This window comes from Wyeomyia smithii, chromosome 2, assembly GCF_029784165.1.
Source record: "Wyeomyia smithii strain HCP4-BCI-WySm-NY-G18 chromosome 2, ASM2978416v1, whole genome shotgun sequence".
In the NCBI taxonomy this organism is placed as follows: domain Eukaryota; kingdom Metazoa; phylum Arthropoda; class Insecta; order Diptera; family Culicidae; genus Wyeomyia; species Wyeomyia smithii.
This window is the reverse complement of record NC_073695.1, coordinates 60,846,172-60,862,761: the sequence shown is the minus strand read 5'-3', so window position 1 is coordinate 60,862,761 and position 16,590 is coordinate 60,846,172. Positions and strand designations below refer to the sequence as shown.

Here is a 16,590-nt window from a genome sequence, read left to right as displayed (position 1 = left end):
GATGTGAAATGAAAATCTAAAACCGAAAAAAGTGAAAAATATGTCCAATTTTTAAATGCTTATAAATCGGTTAGTATTTGATGGATTTCCTTCGTTCTTGCAGCAATAGATTGGAAAATCTTCTAAGATTCTTCTTAAAAGAAGATAATTGTAATTTTATTATTAACACTATTGTACTATTGAAAATAGTAAAGCCTTGTCAAAACGAAAAATTCGACCTCTCGATTGGTTGTTATATGATTGCTTCCCAAGCACGGTCGACAGAATCATATACCTTGCAATTTTAAACGTGCTATCTGGCCTATAAAAGAGCCTGTTTCAGCCGAAGCCGCCCATAATAGTTCTAGACAGCGACAACAGCAGTCGTCCTCCCTTAGCAGCAGCACTAGCAATGCAGTGGATACCAGCGATAGCGGATAGCGGCCACAGCTGTGGCGTAGCAATGGCTGGCGCACTATTTGCAGTGGATCCCAGCAAAGATAGCAGCTCTGCCAGTTGATGTAGGGACAGCGGATACCAATGGCAGCGTATAGCGGCCACAACGGTGGCATGGCTATGGATAGCGCACTAGTTACAGCGGATCTCAGCATCGATAGCGGCTGATGCGGTGAGGCACTTTAGTGAAATGCAGTCTATGTGCGATAGTGGGCACTAGTAAATACATTCAATGAAAAGTTGACTCATTTTGACAACCCCTGAGCTCTAGTCTTGGGTGTTATATCAGCATTTCATTGTTTACTTTATCACAACGAATACTTTGTTCGCACTGTCAGTGATAACGCAAAAATGTAATCGGCATCTTTTCCGATACTAAATTGAACAACACATTGCCCTTCTCAGGGTGAAATAAAAACCTGATGATTAAAGCGTTAATGTTTTCTCTTGAGTTAATTTACATTTTTAAATTTGTAAAAGTTATAAATTTCACTTTATTTCCGTGTCTCAGAACGTACTGAATTATCTCATTATCTGACATCCGAGAAAATTTCATCTCAAAATTTAAAAATTTTCAAGCCCCAACCATGATAAGCAACTTACTATATTATTGAAAATGGTCAATCCTTGTTGAAGTGCAAAATTCGATTGATCTGATTGGTCAACGTTTATTTACTAGAAAAAATGACTGACACGCAAGCAGCTGGGTTATATTTCTTGTAGAAGTATTCTACTTCATTCTTGCGGCGTGGCTTTGTACACAACCCTCCTGTTTTTTTCTTTCGAAAAGCATGATAAAAACGAAGAAAAAGCGTGAGAAAATCGAGCGTGAATTTGGCGAGTAGTGAGAAAAACGACTGTTGACAAAATCGAAAAAGCACTGTATACAATTATCAATTACTACTGAACATCGTCTATTCGTGTTTAGTCAAGTGGTAAAATAGAATTGTATTTGCCGGCAGAGTTAGATCTATATCCACTGATTTGATTTTTTTTCCGCTCAGATTACTTGTTGAAATTGATTTGAAGGTTGTGATTTGTTTTAGATATTTTAAATTTTAGTTTTCCAAACATATTATACACACAAATGTTGGTGATAAATATAGCATATTTCTTTGAGTGTAGCTTAATCTGCCCATAATTCAAAAATTGGCTAATATGCCATAGGCATCAAATCGAGAAAAACGCATTTGAAGGTTTTTGTCGGTACAACATTTTTTGACTGTTTATAACAACTTTTTTATTGAGTATATCACCCCTCATATATGCTGGAACCTTGCCGTTGAGTTGAAACAGAGAAATCTGTAGGAAAACTCCATCCGCCACGTATTTTTAACACAGTAGCCGTTTTTTTTTCAATTATAAACGAAAGGTCAGTTGACAAAACGGTGTGAAATTTGGCTAATATCCATACGATGTGAATTATATCGTACTCGTTGATGATGAAAATGGTTTTAAATTTAATAAAACAACACGGAAGCACAAGTGAGGATGGAAATGACGACGAGACAATTGTTACGTGCAGCAATATAACAATATAACGAAAATATTATTATTCATGGTAATCTCACAATCCACTTTCCTATTTTTTCTCATCAAATCCAAAATGAAATCTGAATCTTCTCTTTATTAATATTACTCCTAATCAAAAAGCTAAATATCATTTTTTTAAATGTAAAGATTTATGACAGAAGGAAACAGTCACACGTTTTGATCATTGGGTTTCGCAGCACAACAAATAGATTCTTGTAGCATCAAATATTCTTCGTGAAAAAGTCAAATTTGATGCAAGGTCCTTTCGATCGCTCACCTGTCGCCAGTAACCACCAAGCTACAACACACTTTCGAAAGTTAGAAGATAGACAGTACAGTAATGTTACACTGGTTCGTGAACATGCCACAGGTTCATATTGGATATTAGCCAACTTCTCAATTATTTTGGCTATTAGCCAAAATTGTTTCACGTTTGCTACCTTCCCAAATGCATTTTTTGACAATCGGCTTCCGTAGGGACCTTGTTTAGGGTATGTACCATCACGAGAAACTGTTTTCTCGATTTTGGTAAAAATGGCATATTAGCCAATTTTTGAATTATGGGCAGTAATGCACATTCTTCATCTTAAACAGTTGGAACATCTGAATTTATACAATAAGTTTGTTTTCTTTTCCGCTAGTGGTATCTAATGAGGTTGTCTGAATTATTAATTAGCATGTGAAGAAGTATTTTTTCTATATTCTATTGGATCAAAATTGCTATCATGTAACCTCTCTTGTTTGAGATATCCTTTTATGTTATTGATGACATCCCAAGCAGCAGGCATTGTTGCAATGAAGCAAATGCAACTCTTAATGCAGCATTCAAAGATTGTAATAAATCGCATCCGTTACTTTTTTTCAACTTGTAAATAACCGAAAAGCGCAGGTGGTGGAGCCTATATGCAACTAACAGTGCTATGTGTACCATCATCTGTATCGATAGCCGCTGCAGTATACGAAGAAAAGAGAGGAGAAATAAAGTTAAGTTTGTTCACCTTTACTGTCATTACTCTTCGGTAATGATGTCGCGAAGTTTAATATAACTACATACATTAAAAAAAACCTCAAATATATCGAACTTTTTCTCTACTTACGCTTCAGATAGGTATGTAATTCTACCTGCGATTCAAAATTTACCGTGCAAAAAATGTTTTTACTTCGTAATTATCCAGGTGCCTTTTATAAAGTGTTGTAAAAAAAATTTTATGATTCAAACTCGCCAAATTATCAACAATGTTTTGGGAAACGATAGTTCAGCAAACCTTGCTGTGTGGATTCGCAGTGTTAATCATGCGGAATATGGAATAAAAAAACCATATTTCCAACAATAATCATTTATCATTCGTTTATATTAGAGATGGCTGTTTTACCACACAGTAATTTTAGCAAATATATGGTTCAACAAGATGTTGCTATACATTTTCATCACAAGTTTGCTTTCCTTAGAAGAAAACGTTTGTGAAACAATAATATGCAACATCATGTGACATTATCGTTATTTAAAAGCATCATGAAATATACAGTTGGAAATAGATTGCAGAAAACTTTTGAGCAATTTCTAGTTTTCAGTTACGAGAATGATACACGTAAATAACAAAATGTTGCTCAGTTTTTTTATATTTCTTCAGAGTAACCGAAAAAGTTTCTTGCACCGTTAAAAACGTTTTAAAACAACAAATATAGTGTAGTCCCATTTGAAAACATGTTGCAACATGGGATCAGGGCCGGCGGTTCATGTGGGTAGTAGAACCAATTCGAAAAATGTCTCTGTGGGTACTTACCCACACGGAATTATCCCCCTCCATTGCTAACTACCCACTCGGGAAAATAATGTGACGCCGGCCCTGCTGTACTCCACAATGAACACCATCGTTTTGAGCATTAACAGTAATATTTTTTATAGTAAGGTTCATCAATCTATTTAATATTTCTCCATTCTCTATTTTTTGTGGAAACATATTTTCTTATTGTATTGACTAATCTAGTATGCATTGTAATAGGATCATCTCTAAATAATGAATCAAAATAGAAAAACTCATTTTTTATTATTTTTTATCAACAATAGCAACACTAAGTGTCCTTCATTTAAAAGAAGAAGTATAACAATCGGTTTGGTAAATTTTTTGAAATAACATTGTTGAGGAACTCAGTAGGAAGTGAAACACGGTGATATCTAAATAATATATATATGATCGCACAAAACCGTGTTAATATTTAAATTTTGAAAACTTAAAAAGAATAAGCAAAATTCAAGCAAAAGATTGAGAATTGTTTTCATTGAACGAACTTTCTTCGATTATCTTGCTTAGTTTCGACTTGGTTAATTTTTTACTTAATTTTGACTTGGTTGTTTCATCTGATTTAGCATCAATCAAGGTATGAATTATTTTATTGGAAACATCAACATTTATTTTTCGTGCAGATGGCGTAAATGAAGCGGTTGGACTGAACTCTAATAATGTCGAATGAGATGGATTCTGCTCAACTTCGTCCAATGTATTGGATAGAATTTCTTCTTCTATTGGACTGTGTTTTGTTTTTTGCTAATGATTTCTGATGTAATTTTCTGGGAATTCAGATATTGAGACATTGTTTCCGCTGAGAAAAATTCTCTTTTAAATTTGCCTTCATTTGCAGTAGAGTTATCTGTTTTTAAACTAACAGTCACATTTTGATCTCGTTTTTTTCTGGCTTGAATTATGCTGTTTTGTATTTCTTATCGCTCTTTTATGGCGTATTCGATGCGTGAAAAGATTCATTTTAAATTCAATGTTCTCTTTCCATTTCCGATTAGAAGTAATTTAAAGTCATTGTAGGCTCTTACTTTTTTCAATTAGGAATTTCCATAATAATTTAATTAAAAAAGCAATCTTCAAATACTCTAATGTTTGAGAGTGACGAAAATATTGTATTGCAAATATTATTGAACGGGCCGTTAGGAAAACATTTGTCTACGTCTTTGAACATCGTGATCGCAGCATTAGCATTAAATTCAGTAGGCAGACTTTTGCTCTATGCGATAATGTGGCTTATATGGAGAAAATATGAAAAATCTTGAATTTTCTCATATCCACCCTGGCGACCAAAAACGGACGTGACAAGTGGCTTCTAGTTATTTCTCTTTTCGTTCAAAGTTGCCCTCATGAAAGATTTTGATTTTTAGGCACGGTGCTTGCCAGTGTTTCAAAAATATTTAATAAAAACAATATCAATATCTAGAGTTTTCCAAGTTCCATATTTCAACTTTAAATAATTCTTTTGATAATGCTTACTCATTGATTCTTCAATTGATTTATCAATATATTTTAAATTTATTTAATCTAGTCATAATTTCAACTGATTTCTGATTCCTCTTGCTTTTCATTGAATGAATCTGCTATTGTTCATCATTCGTAGTTCCAAAAATATGAATAATATTTCTTATGTTGATTTTTATAGACATTACACAGTCCAGTGTATGAAAAAGTTTCGAAAAATTGTTGAATCAAACGGTGTTCATTCACTTGGTAAGCAGAAACAGCGTAAACAAAAAATATCGTTAGTTTTGGCAGCACGGCCATCCGTACCGACTAATAATAAAATTTAACAGTGCGCTAAATACAGTGGTGGGCACCATTCCGCTAATTCGCTAATTTGCTAATTAGCGACGCTAAAATTCAGTTAGCGATTTAGCGATTTCGCTAATTTTTGAGCTGGTTAGCGAAACTGTTAGCGTCGCTAAAATTTTGGCCTTCGAAACGCTAATCGCTAATTCGCTAAATTTTGTAGAGAAGCGACAATAGAAATATTTAAAAAACTGTGAATTGCTGATGGCGTACGTAAATTGCTTCGAAAGATGAACATACTTTACTGCGAAAGTTACTTTTGTCAGTTTTTTTACCCTAGAATGGAGTTCCAGTTATCGTACAAGCCACAGGAGCATTTGAAGAACAAGCACAAGGTATAGATTGAATTTTCGCCACACCAAGAACTTTGGTAAATTGCAATGCGCTTGAAATTATGATAACTTTGGTTCTACTTTTTCGATTCAGATAATAATTGAATTTTTATGAAAACATTCCTAAGAGTAGGGTAACCGCTCCTATATTCATCTCAGTACCTATATTCATCTCATCACGCCTTTTTGGTCAATTTGTCGTCAAATTTTACCATATTTTCAATGTAAAACTTTCAACCACTTCCCAAGTAACACGGTTAGTCTTTAATAAGTTTAGGTAATTGATATATAACAAATCTCGTCACTATAACAATAGCGTATAAACGTATATACAACTTGTTAACAACTCAAAAAGCGCAAGGGGCGGAGCCAATATAAAACATATATTCAACTTCAAATGAATCGTTCACACGACTTATATAAAACAACTTTGTAACGACTATAACCACCACTCTCACATTTCCAGAAATTATCAAGACAATTCATTGATAGAATAGGGTGTTGGTATAGTGATTAAATACAATAAATCTACGTGCGATTTCAGATTTGTCGTGAATATTTGCCTTGTACTTCGTTAAAATTTACGCGCTTCGAAAATACCACAATATGATAGTAATCAATATCATATTTTTTTTTAAATTTAAATTAAAAGAAAAAAGTAACAGAGAACTCTAGAGTAATGAGCCTCAGGTATATATTTTCGATAGGATTATATTATGAAACGTGCCTTTAGCACAGAAAAATGGTGTTGAATATTATTTCAGCACGCCGCTTGCGCTAACGAGGCAGCCATGTTGATTATTAGCATTCGTTTAATGGGTACACCGATTGCCCAAAGATTTTGTCCGTTATATGACCGACCACTATCTATAAAGTTTATTTCGGTAAAAATATCGCAAAATAATTGGAAAAAATGTACATTGAAACATCAAGGTGAACTAAGATTTCATGCACTTTGTACTAATTATTTGAACTTTCTTACTCTGTTAGCAAATCAAGCGAGGAGTAATTTCTGCCACAGTTTGGAGATGGAATCGTGAAACCAATTGAGCAAGGTTATATAAAGCTACTACAATCTATAAAAAAATCGCCGTCACCATCTTGATTATTGTAGTAGGGAAAATAATAGAAAAATTCTCCTAACTAAACCACGCATTAAGTAATATATTTTAAAATTTAAGTAAAACAGAAATATTCAAACATTGATCTGAGGTTATTAACGATGATCAAAATAATAATAATGAAACCGAAGATCGTTGAGCACGACAAAAAAAAGAATTGAAACCAACCATGGCCGATCAAATCAAACGATTTTCTTGTTTTAAGTAAATTGAATGATAAATTTATTGATTATAATTTACTGACAAATTTATCATTTTTGTTTAATCAAACATAAATTCCCTGGGTGTTTAAATATTTAATATAGTTTTGAATATTATAACAGTATTTTTGATCTGCACTGTATTTGATGAAAAAGAAATAGTTCACACCATAAAATCACATTTACAACTGATTTTAAACTGAACTACAACTTTTGCGGCCATTTTTCAATTTTGTCTCCACTATACGTTTTGCTGTCAAACACATATTCACCACTGTTGTCTCTCTTGCATTCTCAAGAAAAAAACTAGTTATAAACATGTTATAAATCAGTTTTTTCAGCAATTCGTAACGTATTTACAACTTCAACTTGTTACTTCGATTTAAAACATCATTCCGATTTAAAACATCAATGCGAGTGAATTAAAACCCAATGTTTTCCCTGTAACTTATTTATGACTTATTAATAACTTTTTCCTTTCATTTTTTCGTAAAAGATGTTGCATGTGTTACTTGGGTTGACAAAATAGAGAAGCAAATAGATTTACTTTCAAAAACTTGTAGAAATTTGACGGTAAATTGGACGAATGAGAAAAAAAGATGAATATAGGTGCACCTAGCTGTTGAGATGTATAATGGGGCGATTACCCCATCTATTTTCAATGCAAGCTAAATAACTTTTGTTATTCTTGTAAGTAATTGTATTCGTTTGTTTAACCAAAACAGATCAAAGTGGTCCAAATCTTACAAAACACGAGCAATACATATAGCGATATGACTATTTACATATTAAAAAGTTAGCGATTAGCGAAAGTTCCGCTAATGTGGGTTTAGCGTTTAGCGTTTAACGATTATCGAGCTAAATTTTCCGGTTAGCGACTTAGCGATTAGCGTCGCTAAATTTTCGGTTAGCGGTGCCCACCACTGGCTAAATAAAATCGACCAAACAGAGAGGGCTTTCACTTTGACAGAACTTTGGATGATTTTTGGTTTCTCTTGACACGTCCTGTCCTATAGGTATGAGCTGGGAGGGAGAAACGAATTCTACACTCAAAACAGAGAACACGCACATGCGTCGTTTTTTGATGGCGTGTAACTATCTTCTTGTTGTATAGCATGCATGACTCGAACGAAGTTTTAAGTAATATTAGGAATACAGAATTTGCAATTTTGTCTATAAAACACAAGTTTTTCGAGTCTGTGTTTTTTCAATTTGACGTTGTATAAAAGTTTCTTCGGAATTTTGAGTTTATATATATTTGCGCAAGCAGATCTTCTAAAAATGTGTGCGAGAGCATAACCTGTGAGGCAGATTTTTCGGGGTTTCGTTCAGTTGCAAAAATTTTACAATCCTGCATCTCACTATTTTCTGAAACGAGAATCAACTTTCGACCAAAATCTGATGTTTTTGCTCTTTTCTGTTTTCTTGCTTGTGTTTGCAAGAGTTTTTTACTTAGATTACATCACTTTTTTGGATAATAACCAGATCCACTGTGTCTACTTAAGAAGCGCAAGGGCTAAGCCCCAACCGAAACAGCAAAATAATGAAAATAATCCGACCGACATTGACGTGTTTGTATCAGGTTTGACGTTTTCGTAACAGGTTTGACGTTTTCGTATCTTCGATGTTTAACTCTGTCAAATGTACAGCAAGGGATAGGAAAAGGTATTCCCTCGGTTTCTCCTTCCAGGGTCTGAGTAAGCGGTTCAGAGCTCCTAGAAAAGATTCGTTTTGCACACCTCTATGAAAAATCGGTTTTATAAATCAGGGTTATGCACAGAGATTACACACGGAAAGAATTCGACACGACATTATGATGTGTTTTGCACTTGAATTCGCCCTAGTGATTAAAATCTGGGAGTTGTTAGGTGGCGTGATCCACTCTGATGCGAAAAATCTCCAGGATTTCCCAGGCGTCGATGGTTGACACAACAGTAGCGAAACTAGACCGACGCAAAAATAAGCGAGAATACGAAAAATATCGAATAAAATTATAATATATCCCCAAAATATAAAATGATGTCCTAGAGAGTTCTTTATATTGTAGAGTATCTTTCTGCAATAGATTAGTTTACTATGACTTCATTAACCTTATCTCAAATGTAAGTCTAGATAACTCTTTGAAACATGGCCAAGTCTCAATTACATTTTTCACTGACGCAATTGTTAATTAGTAACCAAAAACTGCCACCTTATGAGTATTTCTTTCTTCGTTCAAATGACAAACGATTTGGAATGATTAAAAGTTTATATTACTTATAAAGAACTCTGTTACCTGTAAACAACAAAGATGTTTCTAACGTTACTTTCTAATTTTACAAGTAGAAGAATATGCTTGATAAATTTCAAACGTATAAAACTGCGTTTTGCAAATAACTTATTAGTATATCGTTTAACCATAAATTAAATATCAGCGTACACATAATTCAAACTGTGTCATCAAAGAAGCTGTTCAGCATCGCCGTTACATCAGTGGGACGATATTTCACATATTTTTCCGGATTCTTACTGAATTGCACTTCAGAATAACTGCAAAAAAAAACATAGTCAGTCATAAGCTTTTGGATGACGGTCTCAAAATACTTACACTTCAAAAAAGGCATTATACTGCGGCACAATATGTTCGGTATTGTCCCGTTTAATACCCTCACGCAGCAACACATCCGGAACGGATACAGCTCGCTGCGTCCGCATGGCTTCTTCCAATTCTTTGTTGAAGCAAGAGAAGCGCTCCTTGATGATTGCTCGCTCCTTGTCTTTAACACGCCCATTAATTGGTCGGGGAATGTCTTCCAGAGGAGTAATGTTGGCCAAAAGCTTTGACCATGAGCTGAGGTAAGCTTTTTTGAGATCTTGAATCATCCTCTGGTAACGCTTTTCGCAATCATGTTCCGTTAGTGCTACAATATCGATCAGATTCGAACGTTGAAGAGACTTCAAAATGTAGTGCGTGTTGTTCAATTTAAATAACTGTTTCGTTGCCAAATCGCCGTACTGTTCCGATTTAGTAGCTATCGTATAGTTGAGTTCTCCTAGCACCTTTCGCACATAGATCCCGAGAAGTGCTTTGTTCTTTTGCTCCACGGAAACAGTTTTGTGGGACGCAATGCGATCTAGATCGCTAGTATAGATCGGATCAGTATGCAAAATACTTCCAATAGTATCGCAATGTTCCTGAAGTTGTTCTAGAAACCAAATTGTGTTAGAAGTCAACTCGTACACGGTGGCATCCCTCGGCACGTTTGATCCACCACCGTAGCTTATAGTGCTGGAGCTCATACTGACCATTCCGCCACTTCCTGCATCATTTTTAACGGCATCAATAAACTGCTCTAACGCTTTGGAACCTGTTTGCTGCAGTTTGCTCAGCACTCCACTAAGCTGTTGTCGCTGAGCAGTGTCGCAAATTTTATCGATATCTGGTTGCAAAATTTGAACATGCTTCAAGGCAGAGAAAATTCCCAACGCTGCAGACCACTCCTTACGGCTAATGCTGCGTAAAACGCGACCGGTAATCGCCTCGGCATCCTTCACTACCATTTCAATCGACGGTTGTGAAAGTCGGGAAAACACCTCGTTATGACGAGTTGTTGGGATGATATCGTTCAACAATTGCCGTTCCCAAACCAAAAGCTTCTGTAAACCTAGCAGAAGGACCAAATACTTTTCCAGCTCTTGATCGTTATCATTGCCGTATTCTTCAGCAGCTAATATATCACCGAAGGATGAGTTTTTACGCATGGCCAACCCAGCAGATTGACCCAGTGTCTGTGAAGCCTTCATTAGCATTTTGTTCGCCTTACGTTCAAAACTGAAAGCGTTTGTTTCATCTCAGTTATTTTGATTACGTGAATAAAGATTAATACTCACATTTGCTGTAATCTTGCCGAAGTCGACTTTTTAAGTCCCACATCCGACTGACGCCCGTAGTACCTGGACTTGAGTGGTTCGTTTCCCCAGCTTCCACTTTTTTGATGATCTTTCAAATTCTGCAGCGAGCGCATTATGACATCCGATCTTTCGTCTCCATAAATCTGCACATATTCTCGCCGTAGGTTGTTGTCTAGCCACTGAGCAATCACATTTAACTCCTCTCTTGTGCTGGTCGGGAGCTGCTTGATCGAAGGACAATCCTCGTTTGATGAGTCCTCCTCTATGTATATTAAATCCAGCAGATCGACCGGCCTCATCGGAGTGCTATGTTTTTTAAGCAACGACTTCAGATGGTTGTTCAACGTTTCGCACCCGTTATTGAACAGACTGGTTACATTTTCAAGCTCGACGCTCTGTGGATTATTGTTGAGAAAATAATCCTTTGCCTTTTTCAGCTTGTTTAGTCCATCAAGAAAAGCAGAAATGTTTCCTTCGGATGGCCCTTGATGAATCAAATTGCATACTTCCTGTGATGCGTCGTAGTGAGCGAGAACCTGCTCCATACAAGAGAGCGTTGAATCCAAGTCTGAAAGAAGGAATTGACTTTAGTTTGTGTATCTGCTTTTTGGTGTACGAACACCAAACCATACTTTGCTGTTGCTTTTGTAAGTTTTTCGTTACATTGTACACGGGAAGGATTGTTTGTTCCAGCTTGCCCAAACGTTGTTCGAACGAGTTTAATATTTTGGACATGGAACGGGTCAGTTCCGAGTATTTTTCAACGCGATCCTTCAGCAAGGCTTGGTTGGTTCTTTCCTGTAACGTAAAAGGTAGTGTAAGCTGATGCGAATTGCGTACGATATCATTTAACCATTCACCTTTTCTAGTTTCGTTTCTATTTGCAGAGTATTTTCTAAGTTTGTCATTTTGATTGCCTTGAAATGTAATATAATTAAGCGCTTTCCAAAACGAGAAATTTTACAAATGATTGAAGAATATATACTGACTGAATCCAGAAAATAAAAGATGTGAGGCGACATTCTCATTAGGAGTCAATAAATCTGTCACTTTTTCAAAATATTTAAATAGATATACACGGTAACTTGTGTCTACCCATATAAACACACAAAGAAAATATTACCAAGTGAACACGTAAAAACAACGTAAACCTGAATGTTTTCACTGGTTTAGGTAAATACTACGCATAAAAATTGGTGAAAACAACGCAACAGCTTAATAAAATGCGAATACTTAATTTTGGGTAAAAATTTGTATGGAGTTTTTGATATTGATATCGTTGATTCAAGGTATCCGATTTTACCTAAATGATGACTTCCATGCAGGTACTCAAAAGTAGGTAAATCACTTTTACCCAAAAGTACCTTCCCGCACAGAAGGGCTGATTTGCGTCGAAAATACGCATATTTGGGTATTTTTATTTTTCTGTGTAGGATCAAGGGCAATTCACGAGACGAAAGATGCGATCAGCTTATCCAGCTTTTACGCGCCATAATGGCGGACGCTATAATGAAAAATTCGTAATATGTTACTCACCCTTTTGACAACTCTGCTTACGTCAGTTTGATTCTTAATGTATTGCGCACTTCTTACCAAAATGGACTTCCCAGTTTGAAAGTGCAACAACTAAGAAGTGCGCATCAAAGTGCTCATTGACACTTATGAATTCGTTTTCGGAACGGTACTACACCGTTCCTGAAGTTACAAGGTAAAAAATGTAACACGACTGTAGCTACACCGCAAAAACGAATTTACCATCAGCCATCATACTTTTTGACAACTTGCTTTCATTCGTGTGCGGCAGTGCTGCCGAAATACATTATTGGAAAAAAATTATAAAAATATTGGAAATTTAAAAAAATCTTTTTTGTGGTTGTAATAATTTATTCATGTAAGGACATCTAATAAGTGTTACGCAATACATTCAATAAATTCCACTTTTGATTGAACATTAAAAAAATAGTTAGAGTTTGAATCAATCAGATTCCAAAGGAAGCATATTAGCGTTACTCAATCTTTTCTGGCAACAACAATGCACAGATTTAAACTGTGCTTGAAGAAGTGAGCTGAAATCCAGTAGTCAAAGCAACCACGAGATCTGTCACTTCAATGTCAAATATGACTTTGACATCAGATTTGACGGATTGCGGTCCGATAACTGCAAAGTTGTTGCAGTTATCGGTCTTGCAATTAAAAAGCGTTGCAGTCAAAAGTCTTGCAGTTATCGAACGGCGACTGTACTAGAGCAACCGATCGGAAAACGTTTGTTTTTCCCACTTTTCGACCCGGATCGCATCCAAGTTGCGACCGTTCGAACATATCCGAGGCTGTCAAAAGTGAAGAGATTTGCAATGGGTGTCCCTCACCTGAATTATTAAGAGTGGGCGAGCTGTCAATATGAGGCGCGAACCGAGAAGAACGAAGCGTGTTAACCTAGGGGCTAGACACCTTTACTTTTATGCAAAATATTCTGATAATATTACACGATATTGGTTGATATATTTTGATACTCATCGTTTATCTGTCAATTGACACCCTCTAACGATAATGTAACGCTTGATGTAACGTCAATGAGCTATGATATAGATGGAGGGGTGCCTAAAAATGAGACGATAAATACTTTTTAATATTAAATATTGGAAATATTTCGCAATATATCAATAGTGTCTAGCCCCTAGGTGTTAACCTTTTTCCATTCATTCTATTGTATCTACCGAACCAGTTAACACATATAATACATTTGTTCATTTCTCTACAAGGTTAATGTGTTCAATTGGGTCCTAAAGCTATACCAGTTTTTATATGTCATTTAAAAAAGCCGCGTTTTCTGAGCAAAACGTGATTTTTAAAAAATGTCTATCGTTTTCCTTCGTTTTTTAAATGAAGAATAAAAAAAACTGCTCGGAAGGTCTTAGTTGACGTTTGCCCATGTACGGTATATGAGAGAACTGTCATTTAAGGCATTTCGAGCAGTTTTTTATTCTTCATTCAAAAATCGTAGGAAAACGATAAACATTTTTTAAAATCACGTTTTGCTCAGAAAAATGCACTCTTTCAGCTGATATATAAAAATCAGAATACCGTTTGAAACTTTAGGACCCAATTGCTTTTTCTGTGATCCCGGGTTGGACGTGTCCACTGCGCGCTGTGTCCTCTGCTGCCCACAAAAAGTTGAAAAAAATCTGAAATCAGCTGATCGCAACTGTCTCGTGGATTGCCTCATTGCATATTAGGGTTGTGTACGGTCTATCTAGCAATCTTTATTTGTCATTCCATGAGTTGAATAGATAATTTATGGCCGCCATCATGGCGTATAAGCCGAAATCACCACGACAGCACGACCACCCGAAGTTGCCATTGGTTATTTGAACTGGTAAACTGCAAATGATAAGACTAGCAATAATGAGCCAACCATATCTTGTGGCAAGGTGCAGATTCTCAAATGAAATTTTCGAAGTGTGCAAAAGAAGTGAAGATCTTCTCACGAAGCATTGATGTGGGTCCTTTTCATATGTTTAGCAAGATTTAACTTTTCTGTGTGTAGTGGAATTTAATAAACAATCGTACAAAGAGGATGCGTAACGATATTCTAACATGAAAACTGCTCACAATACGCAATTCTACCACGATACATTTGTAATCACCTGTTGGATAGTGTCAATATTTCAAGCAAAGTGACAAAATTGTCTTTCTACTTGTACTCAGCGTGCTATCATCCATCCAGTCAAAATGAATATTTTAAGAAACTCAGTCAATAAGACGTTCCAGATTGCCTACGGACGACAGCTTGCGTCTAAATCTACACCGTCTGCAGCTCATAAAAAAGAAAAGTGGGATATATTTGCCGGTGTTCTGGTAGAACGTCTTCCTATCGTTACGAAAACCATGACTCCGCTGGAAGCTAAATTTAAGGTACTTAAATCTCACTACTTAATTCAATCCGCAAAATTAACATATTGTTCCCATTATAGACAATGCTCGATCAGATCGAGTTTGAAAACAGTCTCAAATCAAACCACGAGATGCGCAAAGAAATGGAAAAACACCAAACAAAGCTGCTCAAGGCAGGTAAAATTGATCTGGATTCGGAAGCGCTTAAGCAAACGGCTCAAGATTTAGAAGATATTTACAATGAAGAGTTTAATAAATTTAAACCAGCCCTGCGTGTCACCGAAGCGGATAAGAAAAACGATCTACGCTCTCTGCATCGGAAGTTGGAGCAAACACTGATACTGCTGACCGAGCAGAAGTTAGGCGACAAAAGCTATTTTCTGCTGCCACAAGGTTTGCATGCACCTGGAGAATCGCTACGACAGACCGCTGAACGAGTTTTGAGGGATAGCGTCGGCGATTCACCGAAAGTTGTGTTCTACGGGAATGCTCCGGTCGGCTTTTACAAGTACAAATATCCTTCGGCCGCTGGGAGGGATACATTAGGAGCAAAAGTTTTCTTCTTCCGCTGTGTATTGAAACCTAAAAGCTCAAATGTTTCCCAGGACAAGATCAAATATCAATGGCTAGATCAATCGGAGCTAGAAAATGTGTTGAAAGAGCCATATTATCGTAGCGTTTCACAGTTTTTGCTGTAGTTGTAAAAATACAAAAAAGTAAAGATGTATTTTAGAATTCGTGAACTATTGATTTTATTTGCAAAAGTATGGGTGACTTTAGGCAATGATTGTTCTTCCTTCAGAGTCAGCAGAGCTGCCCGCGTTGGAAGGGTTTCGTCGTTTTACAACGTAAATTTTTTTGTTCGACAAGCAAATCGTGTAACTGTGCTCTTCGTAGGCAATCGACATTTTCTGACACGAGCGCTTTTTAAACACAGCCGGATCCACACTATAAACAAAAGAAAATGTGATTTGAGGACTATAGAGTTGCGTTAACAAACCTTTCCGTCAGTGTCAACAATCCACTAATTATTTCAGCGCTTCGCTCGTCATTTTCCATCTCTCCACCGGATGCCAGAACCGCCCCATCCTCCGACATGATAAGGTACCCGATCTGATCCGCAATCGGGCGGTTATCGAGATCCAACATTTTGGCAGATTCTCTACGGTTATCGTGGGTAACACTTGTTCCACCGCAGCAATAAACTTGAACTAAATCGGTCTGCTGAAGCGCGGGTAGACGATTGAAATCACTACGATTGCTCACACAGCTGCTAGATACTGAGGCACTTTCCAAACTAAGCTGACCAATGCGATTAAATTGTCAAATAACGAAGTGCGAAAATAATCGAACCGCTAATAGAATCCAGTATTTTAATGAATTCATCAAATATCACTATACACTGCAAACTGTTAGGATATAAGCAAAAAAAAAACTCAGCTCGGCAAATTCCGTCTAGACAGATTGATTTTTTGTTTGCAGCTTGCTTTGCACTATTGACGATGAGATCACTGATGGCGACTCACTCATGATACTGTTTTTGTTATTATTATTATTATGGGTTTGACATTTTTCCACC

General features: G+C 36.3%; 3 protein-coding genes across 3 annotated transcripts; 1 reads left to right on the top strand and 2 right to left on the bottom strand.

The window, feature by feature from the left end:
- Nucleotides 1-9,458: 9,458 nt before the first annotated feature.
- On the bottom strand, nucleotides 9,459-12,139 carry LOC129723792 (exocyst complex component 7). Its single transcript, XM_055678213.1, has 5 exons — nucleotides 11,981-12,139; nucleotides 11,753-11,918; nucleotides 11,100-11,688; nucleotides 9,817-11,040; nucleotides 9,459-9,758 (listed from the first exon to the last, which is right to left on the bottom strand). Exons 1-5 carry the CDS (start codon nucleotides 12,026-12,028, stop codon nucleotides 9,656-9,658), a joined length of 2,130 nt encoding a protein of 709 aa, XP_055534188.1. The 5' UTR covers nucleotides 12,029-12,139; the 3' UTR covers nucleotides 9,459-9,655.
- A 2,622-nt stretch (nucleotides 12,140-14,761) lies between these two features.
- On the top strand, nucleotides 14,762-15,754 carry LOC129723793 (39S ribosomal protein L46, mitochondrial). Its single transcript, XM_055678215.1, has 2 exons — nucleotides 14,762-15,032; nucleotides 15,092-15,754. The coding sequence occupies exons 1-2, from the start codon at nucleotides 14,850-14,852 to the stop codon at nucleotides 15,707-15,709; spliced, it is 801 nt and encodes a 266-aa protein (XP_055534190.1). The 5' UTR covers nucleotides 14,762-14,849; the 3' UTR covers nucleotides 15,710-15,754.
- On the bottom strand, nucleotides 15,737-16,548 carry LOC129723794 (ragulator complex protein LAMTOR4 homolog). Its single transcript, XM_055678216.1, has 2 exons — nucleotides 16,012-16,548; nucleotides 15,737-15,959 (listed from the first exon to the last, which is right to left on the bottom strand). The coding sequence occupies exons 1-2, from the start codon at nucleotides 16,158-16,160 to the stop codon at nucleotides 15,788-15,790; spliced, it is 321 nt and encodes a 106-aa protein (XP_055534191.1). The 5' UTR covers nucleotides 16,161-16,548; the 3' UTR covers nucleotides 15,737-15,787.
- Nucleotides 16,549-16,590: the final 42 nt, after the last annotated feature.